A 16,561-nucleotide genomic window follows, 5' to 3' on the forward strand; every position below is an offset into this window, starting at 1 on the left:
TGCAACCATAAACATTCGTTTTAGACCAGGTACAAGAGTTGTGAACATTTTCACAGCAGTATACTAGCCATTAATGACTTCTAATAAGGACAAAATAAACAAAAATTTATGCTATCTTCTACAGAATTTATGAGCTATGTCACAGAAAATCTCATCATCAATGTTATTCACAAAACACTCTTATCAACCATTTGACTTGTTTTGGAAACAACAAATGACAATGGCGACAAAAGTCTGTGTCCGCCAAGACAATAAAATACTTTGTGATTTCACAAATGACTTATTACCTTGTTCATTTCACAATCACAGATTGATCAGGTTTGTCAATGCTGCCCAATGTTGTGTTATATGACTCCAAAAGATGTACTTTCAATAGTTTTCACTTACATTGCACAACATGAATGAGGAAACTTACAATAGTGTGAAAATCTGTTTCCAAGGATTTGTAAGAAATTACACTTCTGTATGCAGCAAATGCTAAAACTGGTGGTTGGTGAGTACAAGAAAAAGAAATTAAGTGACTGGAATGTAAGTATTGTTATTGTCCTGAATCTCTCCTTCTCAAGATGTAATACAACATAGTACAAAGGATGTAAAGCATACAACTACTGGCTCTGACTGGTTACAAACACAGATATGAAATTAAAATGTTTTATAACACCCTTTATATTTTAATCCAAATTATTATACATGCAAATATGTGAACAAAGCTCCACAAAAAGAAAATCAGTTATACAGGAATAAAAAATCAAATACAATTGTATAAGTAATGAGCTTATTTGTGACATGCCCTTTACATGATGTGACGTGTAAAATATACAAAAAGTGAAAATTAGAGAAATATTTTGTGCCAAGACATGTCAAATCTAGTCAATAAAATAATGAGACTGAAAAAGCTGTCTGAACAGCATGACTAAAAAAGTCAGTTTGATATAGCACTTTTCCTTGTAACAGACAACATACATGGAAAGTCACAATATAAGCAAATGTTGGTGTGTATATATATCTTTGGATCAAAAGGGCTCATTTTTACTTGGTCCATCTGGCAGCAACAAAAATCTCAAGTGGTCATGCTGTAGTAAACAGGTTGGCATGTTGCTCTACCCATTATGCTTTTATTTAGAATTTTGCTGTAAATCTCTAAATAATAATGCTAAAAGACAAGTAAAAACCTTCAAATACAGATAAAAGGAAGTAAAAATACAAGGGAGGAAATATCAAGAAAAAATTCCAATGATTATATTATAATCTGCCATGGGCACATAAAAAGGTATTAAAAATGCAATGAAGCATGATCTTCCAAATTTTCTTGGAAAAAAATGGGTGCAATAAAAAACTGAATATTAACTTGAGAGACACAGAATCACTTAACTACAGACTGAAAATGTGTAAAAATTCTATACCAGACAAGTTGGTTTTTTCCCACTTCATTATGGAGTAAAATGGCCCACTTCACAAACGTATCTGCATATCCTTATTTTTGACAGGTCATGTAAGTGGAGCATTGGTCCAATAAAAAATGAGCACAAAATATATCACCAAATAACTAGAATGTCAACAGACTGTTGCAGCATATGCACTTAACAAGAACAACGATCTGTGATTGTGTCTAATAAACCAACAATTTGCTAACAAGCTGACCTCATACTTATAAATTACATTCACCATTTCAAATGAATAACTTACTAACAATATATACAAAATTCATTTCTGCATTTACACTCATAAAAACACTATTTTAATGATAAAATGCTTTCTTTTCAACTTATAGCAGTAAACTTTATATGTTGATAAAATTTTTAAAAATTTCACTATTTTGTGATACTGCACAGCCTCAACTTGTTCTTAAAATTTATATTTGCACTGCCTCTCATCAGTCAACTTTACAAATTAGTACCTGCAAAATGAGATAATGTAATTTATGATGCACACCTTTACTCTGCCTTTCTCCAATGTGTATATATACAATGCCTGTGATATAACTACAGCAAAACATTGCCTTTTCGAAAAATATTAAGTTGAAAAGAACACGGCAAATTCACAGTATAAAATGTTTGGTGCTCAACAATAGGTCTATATACACGACACAGTTTTTGCTTTTCTGTCTTTGACACAACACTTGACTTCAAGTCACTCTTCAGCTCATAAGGATGGATTTTCAAATTTGTTGCCTCTCGTAATGTGTATGTTCTCATATGATGACTCCTGCGTCAGTTCCAACACGGTATGCTTCTTTAAAACAAGAAGGGTGTAAAACTTTTGTGCCACCTAGAATAGGGAAACAGGACAGAATTAATTATTATGGATAATAAGTAAAAAGAGCAAGCAATTACACAATTAATGCACTGAGACTACTGGTCCAAAACAAGTGCCAATGTAAGTCACAATTATGTAAGATCGTAATTGATTATGTAACATTTTTCTTGGTCAATACACATGAATCTTTTTTTCTTTTTAAAAATAATAAATGAAATACACAAGACGAGCACCTCAACAGCATGAAAAGAGGATTACCCACAAACTACTACAAGTAGTATATTCAGCTCTCAGTTATCACAAGATCATTATTATTATTATTATTTTTAAAAAAGGAGGCTATGGAATTAGAACTTGAAATCCGTCAATAAGACCACACCAAACCATTTATAAGCAGGAGACTATGTCCACAGAGTTACATACAGTACATACTCTATAGCATGCAAATGATTGAACAGGAAACCAGAACAAGTTACATGTTCACAAGATCTCTACTGACTTTTTTTTCACATCAGTCTTTTCTCAATGAGCAGCATGATATGCTCCTTTCATCCTGTGTTCAATAAAATAATGCTTGTGTTCGTCTGTGACAGATAATTATATTAAAGTATAATATAGTAGTTTTATGTATGTACAATGTTTCCTTGCTGTTTTGACAGAACACAATTCGATGAGATAAAGCACAATAATCTCAAATAAAACAATACAAAGTAGAAAAGGAAAAAAACATTAAAATGTGCCAGGATGTTTAAAAGTACTTCAATTACCTTGTGAGTTCTTCATGGTAATTTGGACTGCTTCACAAAGTTGGACACCAGAAAATCATGGTAAAACTATGATGTCCAAATTCAAAACTCTCATTTATAACAAAACCTACAATTGCAAACATAGTCAACTAGAATGGAATGAAAAAGAGTCACATTTAAATGTACACCAATAGCAGAGTGGGAATACCACACAGTATTCTCAGTTCATCACCCAAACACCATCATACACAAAACATTCAGATGATCTGCTTAACAGCGTGTTGGTCCACCTCTAGAATGCAGTACCCCAGTGATTCTGTGTGCATGTCTGTGACAAGTTCTTGGTATGGGTGTGTGGCACCATGTATCTATGCACAGGTCACATTATTCTTGTAAATTACAAGCTGGTGGTTTATGGGTGTGGAGGTGGTGCCTAATAGCATTCCAAGTGTTCTCCATTGGGTCCAGATCAGGCGAATTTTGTGGCAAAGACATCAACACGAGTTCAATATCATACTCCTAAAAACCATTGTAGCACAATTCTGACCTTGTGACAAAAACAGTTGTTCCACTGGAAGATGCCATTGCTGCTGGGGTAGGAATCAAGCATGAATAGATGCAGGCAGTCTGCAGTAATATTCACATAGTCTACAGCTGTCATAGTGAGTTTAATTATTACAACTGGTCCCACTGAAGCACAGGTGAATGTCCCCATAGCATGATACTGCCCAACCCCCTCCCCAAAAACCTTCGGCCATGATGTGGTTTCGAAGAGCTGTTCGACTGGATGATGGCATATCTGAAAACAACCATCAACTCAGTACAACAAGCAATGTAATTCATCCAACTGCTGACAATTTCCATTGGTCTATGGTCCAATGTCAATGGTAGTGCCCACTGCAATCCTAACTGATGATGTCAGTGAGACAATGTGGGAACATATAGGGCATCGCCTGGCAAGCATTGAGTTCCACAATATGAGCTGAACGGTGTGCTTCAAAATACTTGTGCCTGCACCAGCATTGCAATCTATTGTCACATCTACCATAGATCACTGCCTATCCTGCTTTAAGCGCCCTGTTGGGGCTTGTAAGTCACTACAACAATTACCCATTCGCACAAGTTCTGTGCACACACTTTCCTTACAGTGTAGCATCCAATACCTTTTGGATGAAGCTCTTGTACAATAACACTGCACTTTGTGGGTGACTGCCAGCCTTCCTGCACTCAAAAGTCACTTCAATTACCTCCTGCTGGTTCCCACTTCACACTGTTCATTACATCTATGCAGTGACATCACAGATTATCAAGTATGTCTCACCTTGTAGTCACAACAGGTTGACCCCTTCAAGTGATCCTAAATGACACCTGTACACCAGTATTTGCACAAATAACAGATTCAAAGGAGTCCAAGATTAACTCACTTTTTTTATTTTTTGAAGCCTACTATGTACTTACCTCAACATAATGAAGAGTTCTATCAGTTTTTTCCCCCCCCAAAAAACCGATTTGGTCCTTCTTCTTAGTAATCAATCCAGAAATTGGTTTTCAACAGTTCTTCATATGAAGATGTTTTTCAGTGAAAACCCTAAACCTTCTACAAATTGTTGACACATTCCTGCATTAGTTGTTCCTTAGCATTTCCGTCTTCTAAAATGGTAGATAGTAATACAAGACCTCTTAATATCTTTTACATGTAGCTACACCTTTCTTAAGGCATAGTTTTTCACTGACTCTTTCCAGCATCACATATTAGTTACTGAGCCATCCAAGAAATCTTCAAAATTATATGACAGCACTTTATCTAACATTGATCAATTTCATTTCTCGCTTTGCCAGATTATTCATACAAAAAACTTCATATAATAAATAAACTTTCCACTAAAGAAGATTTTACTTGGTTTGTTTATACTGCCACATCTCTCCTATTGCAGTAATTATAATTCTACGAAGAAGATAAAAACATTTCTTTTTTTAAACTGGTGAACAATTTACAATTGCAGTATGTCTGGTTACACAGGTGGGCTTGGTTTTATTCTTACTTCTCTTTGAATACATTGTGACTAAAGATAATTAGTTAGAAGATAGGCTATGGAAAGGCAAACCTACATTTATATCATTTGTAGACTTAGAAAAAGCTTTTGACTATGTTGACTGGAACACTCTCTTTCAAATTCGGAACGTGGCAGGGATAAAATAGAGGGAGCAAAAGGTTATTTACAATTTGTACAGAAACCACATGGCAGTTACAAGAGTCGAGGGGCAAGAAAGGGAAGCACTGGTTGAGAAGGGAGTGAGACAGGGTTGTAGCCTACCCCCGATGTTATTCAAACTGTATACTGAACAAACAGCAAAGGAAACATAAAGAAAAATTTGGAGTCCAGAGACAAGAAATAAAAACCTTGAGGTTTGCGGAAGACATTGTAATTTTGTCAGTTAGCAAAGGACTTGGAAGAACAGCTGAATGAAATGGAAGCGTCTAGAAAGGAGGATATAAGATCAAAATGAGGATAATGGAATGTACTGTAGTCGAATTAAATCACGTGATTCTGAGATAATTTGATTAGGAAATGACACTTTAATTAGTAGAAGAGTTTTGCTACTTGAGCAGCAAAATAACTGATGATGGTCAAAGCAGATAGGATATAAAATGTAGGCTAGTGATGGCAAGGAAAGCGTTTCTGAAGATGAGAAATTTGTTAACATTGAGTATAGATTTAAGTGTCAGGAAGTCTTTTCTGAAAGTATCTGTATGGAGCATAGATTGGTAGGACACAATCTGAGGCATCAAGTCAATGCCAATTTAATACTGGAAGAAGTGTGGATGGTAAAAATTGTAGATGGATGCCAAGAGATGAATACGCTCAGCAGATTCAGACAAATGTAGGTTGCAGTAGTTACTCAGAGAGGAAGAGGCTTGCACAAGATAGAGTAGCATGAAGAGCTGCATCAAACCACAACAACAACTATAGCCCATTAAATTTCGGAAGATACCCAACCAAAAAATAAGTGGAAGAAATTTTATTTGCGCGGCTGCATCCCCGAAATTTATTGGACTATTCATTATGCCACAAAAAGTTGAAAATGAACAAGAACAACAACAATGATAATTTGTGCCAGACAAACTCTAAAAAAACAGATTTCCTACTCTTTGTGAGCAGTTCTCTTAACCAGTTTATGGAATTACAGTCTCAGGCCTTTAAGAGTTTTCAAAATAAAACCCTGTTTCGAAATATAGCAGGAAAGCAATTCTTGTTGTAGATGAACTGTATGAGTGCATCAGTAACTTCACTGAATGATAACAATAGACTACAGCATCACTGAAGTAGGATTACTATATGGCAGTGTTACAGATTACAGCATTACTGAAGCTGGGTTCCTGAAAAAGGCGTTCCAAACATCTATCACCAACGATGATGCAATATATATCCATGTTGCATACATAAATTTATAGCAGAAATACTGAAAAACACACACACACACACACACACACACACACACACACACACACACACACACACACACACACCTAACCATGCCTTCGAAGGCCCAATGGTACTGACTGACCACAGTGTCATCTTCAGCCAATAAATGTCACTGGATGCATATATGGATGGGCAAGTGGTCGGCATACCACTCTTCATTGCCAGATAGCTTGAGGAAAATGGTCTACTGGCACATAAGAGATTCAGAAAAAATACTGTTCTTGTGAAACCCAACTGGCTCTCTATTTGCACGAAATAATGAGATATCGACACGAGCTGTCAAATTGATTCCACATTTCTAAATTTCCATTAGGGTTTGGACAGTGTCCCTTACAAGCAGCTTCTAATCCTCTGGCATGCCTATGATATGCAGTCTAGGCCAGGCTGGAGACCAATGACCTCGCTGTTTGGTCTCCTCCCCTAAACAACCCAACCCTCTAAGCCAGGCTGTTCCAGTTCAAGCATCCACTTGCAGACAGTTGGGCCATAGCTTACACAACTATACAGCTCGGGCGAGCACCTACAGGCAAGAACGGGCAAATGATTCACTCAAGCAACAGACTAAGGTGTGAATACAATGCAACTGGGCAGCCAATACTACCTGCAGACTACTTGATAGGCACCTGTCCCCTTGCAGCAATCTTGAAACACTACTGGTCTAAACTATCATGTCTGTCAGAAAGGTATGTAGTAATTGGTGGAAAATCAAGTGAAGCTGATATTACATGTGTTTTCCCAAAGAAACTGTTGTAGACCCATTTTCTATTCTCAATCAATAAAAATGATTCAGTAGATAATCTGAGTGGCTCTCTTCTATTGTTTACACATGACATCGTCATTTGCTGTTTAGTATTGTTTACACATGACATCGTCATTTGCTGTTTAGTAAAGTCAACAGAAAGCACGAAAATAGTTTAGATTCATTATTTGAATGCCCTTCAATAAACTTTACCAAGAGCCGTACACTTTAAGATATTTTATTTTATTTCGAAAGCAACCAGTTTCGGCAATTCATTTTGCCGTCTTCAGGCCCCATATGCTTTTTCGAATCAAAGAGCTAATCGTATAGTGCCATAAAACTGGATATCGCGAATCCCAATCATTGTGCAGCTGATTTGTATGAAAGCGTAACAGCTTGACAACTGCTCCACGATATGTTGTACACACATGTTTGACCTTTTTGTAGGCAAGCCTAAAAGATATAATGCAATATTGAGGCACTTGTGTTACTACTTTGGCACATATAAACTCTTGGCTACAACAATTTTCCACATACAAGCTAAAGCAAATTCGATAAAAAACACATTTACCTGTTTTCTGTTATTTCGATGCACCATATCTGAAAAATAAAGCTTGTCACATCGTTCCAGTTTACTCCTCACAATGTGGTACATATGAGCAGCACGTTTATTCAGCACTCGTTCCTCAAATTGCTCATATGTCTCATCAACCTGCTGTTCTTCTTGCTGTTAAAAAAAAGAAAAAAGAAGTGATGACAAGTGTAAAACATTGTCAAAATGCTGTTCTTAGATGGACATGGAGAGAAAAATAAGTGCCTTATGGTAGGCTGTGTACAGCTGAGTTAATCAACACATCTTTCTGGATCATTATGAACAGAAACAAAATCACAATGTCTGTGAATCGATCATACATATCCACTGGGCCTTAATAAAGACATTTCCTTTAATTATTTTTTGCATGGTGCATATAAGCTAAATCTCATGTCAGAAGTCAAAACAATCTTTCTAAATAAATTCTTTAACCCGCATTTTATATTTATAATCTACAGCAGGTGGTGGTGCACACTTGGTGTATCATCATCATTTCAGTCTTTTCTGTTCCACACATGAATGATGTGTGATTGTTCCTATGGCTGGAATGGATTGATAAGTCTGCATTCTTTCTGCACATCTGGTATCACACTTATCTGTCAGCCAATGAGCACTGAGTGCTCCAAGTCATCTGCTTTGAATATCATAGCCACTGCAAGCATTAAACATGATCGTAATGAGTTATTCAATGAATTTTTATTCGATTTATTGCAAGAAGACATGGCTTAAGATGGTGGCAAATTCTACATAAACAAGAAAGACAATTTATATGATTCAAGCTTTCTTCAAGTGCAGAGCACTCACATGCGCCTACACTAACTGCTGCTTGGAACCAGCAACGCTAGAATTCTTATCTGTGCCTCAATCTGGGCGGACTGCCCTCATTTGTAAATCTGACTACAGGCCTTTCTATGAGCTCAAATTTCTCCATTTTAGTCACCTTCATTTCAAAACATATTCATTCCTGTAACTCAAAAAGGACTCTCCCACAGACCACAAGAGATGTGCACAAACTTGACCTTTTTGAGCACTCATCCCAGCATTTCTCTACTAAGTAATTTATGAAAACCTAAACCTGTCTGTTCATGGATGTCCATTCCAGAACAAGTACACTCAAGTTCAACACAGTACTCAGAAAACTGAAATCATTAGTTTAAGCTTAATGAGTAACTTCTCACACATTATAATTTTTTATATCGAGTGCTTCCATTTAGAAAATAGTTACATCATGTATTTAATGCATTCTGCACAAAAAGGGGACACCAGTAAAATATTGTGTGTAATACTGAACTACAAAGTGATGAAATATTTCTTACTGGTCCAACAGATTGAGGAAACTCATATTCTTCACCATTCCAAGGCGTTAAGACACCTCTCTCAGAATGGGCTCCTGGAGTTTGCGCTGGTGGGTGTTGCTCATCATAGCCCATATTTGCCATCTGAGGAATATTCTGGAACGAAAATAGATACATATGTAAAGATATTTATCTGCTACAATTTATGTACATACAAACATTGTTCCTTCCCCCACGAACCAAGGATCTCGCTGATGTGAGACGGTTAGTGATACAGATTCAATACCTTAGATGCAACCAAAATTGAGGCATATCTGTGGAGGGGCCAGACTAATCCATGGTTCCTCAAGGAGGTAGATACAGTTATCACACAGTAAAATTAAGGATCATTCTAAGTTTTGTTCCTCAAAAAAATGTAAGATATAATTACCTGCTTTTTTTTTTTTTTTTTTTTTTTTTTTTTTTTTTTTTTTTTGTAAAAAACTATGCATACACACAATTAGAAAGACAGATTCTTGACTAAATACTACTCTTCAAATGTCTTAATAAACAATTAAAATTTAACCTTGAAACTAAGTTGATTTTTATGGTTTCCCCGATAAAGCGGTAAGTAATAAACATTTTGCATTTTTCAAATTGCATTTCATAGCTATAACACACAGGTAGAACACTCACTAGAACTATCAAGTCACTGCTAGTGGAAATTGTTTCATAATATATTGAATTCCTAAACCACTTTTTGTACTATTGTTAAATCCACTGGCTGCAGCCTGTTCCCTCAATGGCCACTGGAATAGCTTCTTAAACACATTGAATGAGGCCCCCGGGCATATGCAATGAATGCACTCAGTGTTCCTTCCTGTCCCTTATCGCCATTTACCTGAAGGTTATCATTAATCACCGTACATTTGAATTTTCAAAGATTGATAGACATCTATACTTTCAAGTTTGCCTCCTCTTGACACAGTACAAAGCAGGTTTCCCCAAAACAGGTGAAATGAACAAACAAGACATTGCAATATTGCTGTTTCAATGCTGACAATACATGTGAGCATATCCTGTAAAAAATTAGCAATCTAATTAAGCCTGAGCCTGAAAAAAATATATCTTATACTACATACAATTTTACATTGTGAAGGCATCACTTCCACTTCCCCTTAAAGAGGCAGCAGCCTTTTGGGTAGTTACAGGGGAAATATTCTGGATGATTGACTGATCTGGCCCTGTAACACTGGTTAACAAGGCGTTACTGTTCTGGTACTCTGGTTGAAAGCTAGGGGAAACTACAGCTGTAAATCCCCCCCCCCCCCTCCATCATTTCCCCTGAGGGCAGGCAGGTCAACTGCATGGCTTAATGACGGCATTCTCTTCTATAAAATATTTCGGATGCAAAATAGTCCCCCCATATGGCTCCAAAGATGGGACTATTCAGGAGGATGTATACTCAGAAAAAATAAGACTGGCATTCTATGGGTCAGAGTATGGATTATTATTGAGTAGGTACATTAGAAAATTAAAAAAGTTAAATAGATAGCTTGAAATCAGATACAGTAGGAATAACTGAAGTTTGATGGTAAGTATAACAGGACTTCTGGTTCGGTGAGTACAGGGTTACCTACACATACGGATAATGCAGAAGCAGGCCTAATACTGAATGCATTACCATAGGCAAGAAAGACAGAATGCCAACACTAACCACAGTAGTACAAGTTCATAGGCCAACAAGCTGCACAAATGGTAATGAAATTGAAAGAATGTATGCTGAAATAAAGGAAATTATTCAGACAGTTAAAGGAGATAAAAATTAAATTGTGATGGCTGCCTGGAATTTGATAGAAGAAAAAATAGGAGGATGACTGGGGAAAGGGATAACAGAGGACACCACCTGGTAGATTTTTGCACAGAGCATAATTTAATGATCAATTACAGTTGGTTTAAGAATGATGAAGGAAGGCTGTATACACAGAACAGACCTGGAAACATTGGGAGGTTTCAGAATGATTACATAACAGTAAGATAAGAGAATTTGAAACCAGATTTTGAACTATAAAATCTCCAGGGGCAGATGTGGACTCTAACCACAATTTATCGGCTATGAACTTCAGACTGAACAAAGCTGCAAAAAGATAGGAAACAAAGCAGATGAGGCCTGGATAAATTGAAGGAACTAGAGATTGTTGAGAGTTCTAGAAAGAGAATCAGGCAATGTGGCACTTGAGAACTATTTTTTGGAAAGAGAAGAATTGAAGATGAAATGGGAAATACAATACGGCGAGAAGTATCGACAGAGCACTGAAAGACCTAAGTGGAAGCAAGGAACCCAGAGTGGATGACATCCTCAGAAAATTACAGAGATCCTTTGAAGAGCCAGCCATGACAAAACCATTCCACCTAAGTGCAAGACATATGAGGCAGGTGAATTAACCTTAAGACTCCAAGAAGAACGTAATAGTTCCAACTCCCAAAAAGTCAGGTGCTGACAGGTACGAACACTATTAAGCCATTAGTTTAATACCAATATTATGAAAAGGATAGTTGTTATCATATGGCAAAGATGATGAGTCACAGATAGGCATAACAAAAAGACTGTCAGAAAATTCGCTTTCGGCCAACAAGGCCTCTATCAGAGATAGAACACGCATGCACGCACACACACGCACACAAATGTTACTTAATCTGTACACTGAGCAAGCAGCAAATAAAACCACACAGAAATTTGTAAAGCAAGTTAAAGTTCAGGAAGGGTGGGGGTGGGGGGAAATTTGTGTTTTGGGAATGACACCACAATTGTGTCACAGACCACAGAGATTATAAGATGGACATCATCAAAGTAAAATAAGGGTAATGAAGTGTAATTGAATTAAATCAGGTGATGCTGAGGGAATTAGCTTAGGAAATGAGAAACTAAAGGTAGTAGATGAGTTTTGCTATTTAGGCAGTAAAGTAACTGGTGACAGCCCTAGAATAGAGAATGTAAAATGCAGACTGGCAATACCAAGAAAAGCATTTCTCAAAAAGAGGCATTTGTTGGCATCTAATACAAATTTACAAAGTTTTTTTTATGAAGGTATTTGTACAGAGTGTAGCCTTGTGTGGAAGTGAACCACGGATGATAAGCAGTTCTGGGTAACCAAATAACAAATGAAAAGTGCTGAACTGGGGGGAAAAAAAAAATAAAAAAATAAAATAAAATAATTATTCTACAACTGACTAAAAGAAGGGATCAGTTGACAGGATAAATCCTGAGGCACATCAAGGTATTGCCATTTTGGTAATGGAAGAAGGCCGGGGAGGGGGGATTGTTGAGGGATACCAAGGTTTGAATACAGTAATCAGGTTGCATTAGTTATTGGAGAGATGAAGAGGCTTGCACAGTATACACAAGCATGCAGAGCTACACCAAACCAGTTTTTGGACTGAAGACCACAACAACATAAACGGTTTTACTTCACAATCCAAAATTACACACATATGTAAAACAGATTTTCAAACTGCCACTAAAATTCTGTTATACTGCATACAAGAGACTAAGCTGCTCACACTTAGTTACAAGGACTGGAAGAATGGCATTTTTTTTATCTAAGTTCTGAAATAGCTGATATAAATTATGCGCCTAGTTTTAAAACATAATAAATAGAAATGCATTACGTGAAACAAAATCTAACAATGAGCCGATCAAGGTACAGGCTCAAAACCAGTTACTATCATCACACTACCAACAATAATTTCCATCTTACGCTTTGCTACTCAAATAGGAAGTGTCAGAGAAATGCAGATGTACGTTCTCAGTCTTAAATATCACCCCGACTACCCTTCAATAAGATGATGATTGGTTTGTGGGGCACTCAACTGTGAGGTCATCAGCGCCCGTACAAAGTCCCAATTTTTTACTCAATCCAATTTAGCCACTGTCACGAATGATGATGAAAAGATAAGGACAACACAAACACCCAGTCCCGGGGCAGAGAAAATCCCCAACCCAGCCAGGAATCGAACCCCGGTACCCTGTGATCCAGAGGCAGCAATGGTAACCACTAGGCCACGAGCTGCTGACCTTCAACGAGAGCGGACGTATACTTGCAGAGTGTTAATTCTGCCAATTTAATGGATAAGCAGCCTTCATGTGTAAAAGGAATTCCTCTGCCCATTGGAGGCTTCCTAACTCCAAAACTGGTGAGTTACTTTTCTTCGTAACACTGCATAGAACAGTACATGGTGAAGTGTTTCTGTGTAATTATTTATCATTTATTTTATTTGTAAATGGAGAGTGGAAAAACTAATTTAGGCCTACGTGGACCTGACTGGGTGAATGATCAGATGCAATATTAATTTCCATTGTCCAGAAATCACAAAGGTCTTAGAAGGCAGCTGCATGTGAATGACATCGACAATCCACTGTATCTGTATCACCCTTCCAGCAGAATATTCTCAAACTGTCTTTCCAATATTCTTTTGTACCGCAATACTCCTAAACTCAACCTTCACCAGTGTCCATCCTGCACTTGCCTCTACTCTTATCCTAACCCTCCAGTCCACTATTAATATGCTATATTGAGCTTCGCTGACTTGCGTCTAATCTCTTCTCTCCACTTCCGCTTCCTTTCCTTGGCCATCACTCAGACCTATGCCTCAATACTTCCACATTTCCTTCTACATCTTACATACATACTCCACAAGTTATTAGACAATGCATGGTAGTGTAGTTTCTGTAAATATTAGCTTCTTGCTGTCATACATAATTTGCATATGGATTGAAATGAAAAATGGCCACATGGATGCCTACACTTGCTTCCTAACCTCTATTATAGGCTGTTCCAGCTCTTGTGCTCATCCGAGGCAGCTGGGTGGACACGGACATAGATGGGCATACAGTAGAAACCTGGGCAGTGTTGCAGCCAGGTCACACCGAGAGCACAGGGGCAGATGTGGACAAGCAGCTCAAGTATGTGCAGAATGCATGCAATCGGGCCATCTTGCGGGTAGCCTATATTGCTTGCACCTGCCTGTGTGGGTGAGAAAGTGCACCCAAAAGCTCCCTTCTCCAGTAGTGTTGGAACAACCCTGCTCTATTATCCAGAGACCTATATAAGATTTCTGACAGTGGCTGTAGAACGGTTTTCTAATTCTCTGTCAGACCATTTCTCTAAGCTCATCCAAATAAGTTTCATGACAATGTCACCTTTCTCATTAAATGGCACCTGCTTGTGTCATATGAGAATCTCTGCATATGCATTACACTGAGTTGTTACAATCCATAGTGTGCCTCTAAATTCTTCCAATATGTCCTGTCAAGCCCACTTAAATAAGTTACAAATTAAATTTCCTATTCACATGCCTTTCCACTACGCACGATTTTGTTTCTCTGGTGTTTATGTTGGCAATTGTTCTGAGGGATTTTCACTCCCTCCATTAGCTCTATTCTACCTACGATTCCCTTCTATCACATTATAGAGAACTGATGAATGTTGTTTGCATTTAACAATGGAGTAAGGAACATCAATGCAAAATAATATTAAACTAACTTATTAGGAATAAGGTAGAAATATCTGGTATCAAGTCAGAGGTCCACTGCAGAAAAAAGCTGAATTTTGATCATTTTCTCTCCTCACTTTCTCAATGGAGGTTCCTTCTTAAATAGGGCTGGGGTGACCTATCCCTCCTACCCAAATTTCCACCCTTTCCTCCATAATGAAGGAACTTTCACTTTCAAAATCTCTAGTACGGTTCCTTTTTTCTACTTTTGATCTGTCTACTGACAGTATAAGAAATTTCATGTCCTTAGGGTAAGTACTGTCTATCCTATCTGTCTAATTCTAATTTTATATCTAAAAACAAAGATGATGAGACCTACCAAACAAAAGCACTGGCGGGTCGATAGACACACAAACAAACACAAACACACACACAAAATTCTAGCTTTCGCAACCAACAGTTGCTTCATCAGGAAAGAGGGAAGGAGAGGGAAAGACGAAAGGATGTGGGTTTTAAGGGAGAGGGTAAGGAGTCATTACAATCCCGGGGGCGGAAAGACTTACCTTAGGGGGAAAAAAAGGACAGGTATACACTCGCACACACTCACATAGCCGCACAAACCCACATCCTTTCGTCTTTCCCTCTCCTTCCCTCTTTCCTGATGAAGCAACTGTTGGTTGCGAAAGCTAGAATTTTGTGTGTGTGTGTGTGTGTGTTTGTGTTTGTGTTTCTATCGACCCGCCAGCGCTTTTGTTTGGTAAGTCTCATCATCTTTGTTTTTAGATATATTTTTCCCATATGGAATGTTTCCCTCTATTATATTCATAATCCTAATTTTACATTTTTATCTTTTGAATTTTCTTTTTCTTATAATTAACACTTCCATAACAATGCTCCAGTTAATACTTTTATGACAAGTCTCATGAAATATAAAAGTAATAATTAATAGTTAAATGAATGTGGCTCAAACTTTACATGTACACATTCATTTTGATATTAATACAAATGTAACAATTATCTTGTAAGCACAGAATTTACTTACATGGTCATAACCCATGTTTTCCATTGTTGGCAAATGCTGTTCAGTCGGCTGTAACACTTCCCCTGGTGCTTCTGTTGACAAATGTTCAGGGACTGGAGCTGGTGTAGGCACAGAAACAGCAGCAGATATATGAGCTGTGACTGCTTCCTCCTGTTCCATGGGAACCTGAGGGGCCGGTGTCAATGGTGGTATCATGGGTGTCATCGGCGGAGGTACTGGTGTCATAGGTGGGGGCCCTGGGGTCATTGGGGGAGGCACTGGAGTCATTGGTGGAGCACCAGGTGTCATGGGAGGAGGCACTGGTGTCATTGAAGGCGGCACTGGTGTCATCGGAGGGGGCACTGGCGTCATCGGAGGCGGCACTGGCGTCATTGGAGGTTGCACTGGCATCATTGCAGGTGGCACTGGCATCATTGCAGGTGGCACTGGCGTCATCGGTGCTGGCACTGGTGTCATCGGTGCTGGCACTGGCGTCATCGGTGGTGGTCCAGGTGTCATCGGTGGTGGTCCTGGCGTCATTGGTGGTGGCCCCGGGGTCATGGGAGCTGCTACTGATGGAACTCCGGGTGTTAATGGGTTAACCAGGTTATGCTCATGCTGCACCAATAAAGAATGCACCTGAAAGTGTAGACAATTATGACACTCTATTTTATTAAATACACACAGTTATTAATCAGGCATAACACTAATTAAATGAACAAAAATTAATTTATTTAAGGCAAAATTATGTAAGCAATAACTCTCACCACCCCAGTTTAATCACTTGCATCCATGAACGGGTATCATTGTTACCGATAAGAAAAATGTTCATACATCAAGTTTATAGTGAAAACACAATAATTTAGGGGACAACTGAATCCAACATAGGTCTACTAATAATTTTGGTTAATCACTCACATTCACACTTTTACACTGCTAGTCAACAAGCAAGCAC

The 16,561-nt window shown here is 38.0% G+C and overlaps 1 protein-coding gene across 2 annotated transcripts in view; it reads right to left on the reverse strand.

The window, feature by feature from the left end:
* Window positions 1–518: 518 nt before the first annotated feature.
* Window positions 519–16,561, reverse strand: part of LOC124606629 (double-strand-break repair protein rad21 homolog) — a 60,532-nt gene continuing 44,489 nt past the window's right edge. For both annotated transcript variants that reach the window (XM_047138627.1, XM_047138635.1), the window contains exons 11-14: window positions 15,628–16,245; window positions 9,135–9,269; window positions 7,798–7,953; window positions 519–2,268 (exon numbers count right to left, since the gene is read on the reverse strand). In XM_047138627.1, the coding sequence (XP_046994583.1) occupies window positions 2,143–2,268; window positions 7,798–7,953; window positions 9,135–9,269; window positions 15,628–16,245 (1,035 nt within the window). In that variant the 3' untranslated portion in view covers window positions 519–2,142. The remainder of the gene's footprint in view (window positions 2,269–7,797; window positions 7,954–9,134; window positions 9,270–15,627; window positions 16,246–16,561) is intronic.

This window comes from Schistocerca americana, chromosome 1 (assembly GCF_021461395.2).
Source record: "Schistocerca americana isolate TAMUIC-IGC-003095 chromosome 1, iqSchAmer2.1, whole genome shotgun sequence".
NCBI classification, from domain to species: Eukaryota; Metazoa; Arthropoda; class Insecta; order Orthoptera; family Acrididae; genus Schistocerca; species Schistocerca americana.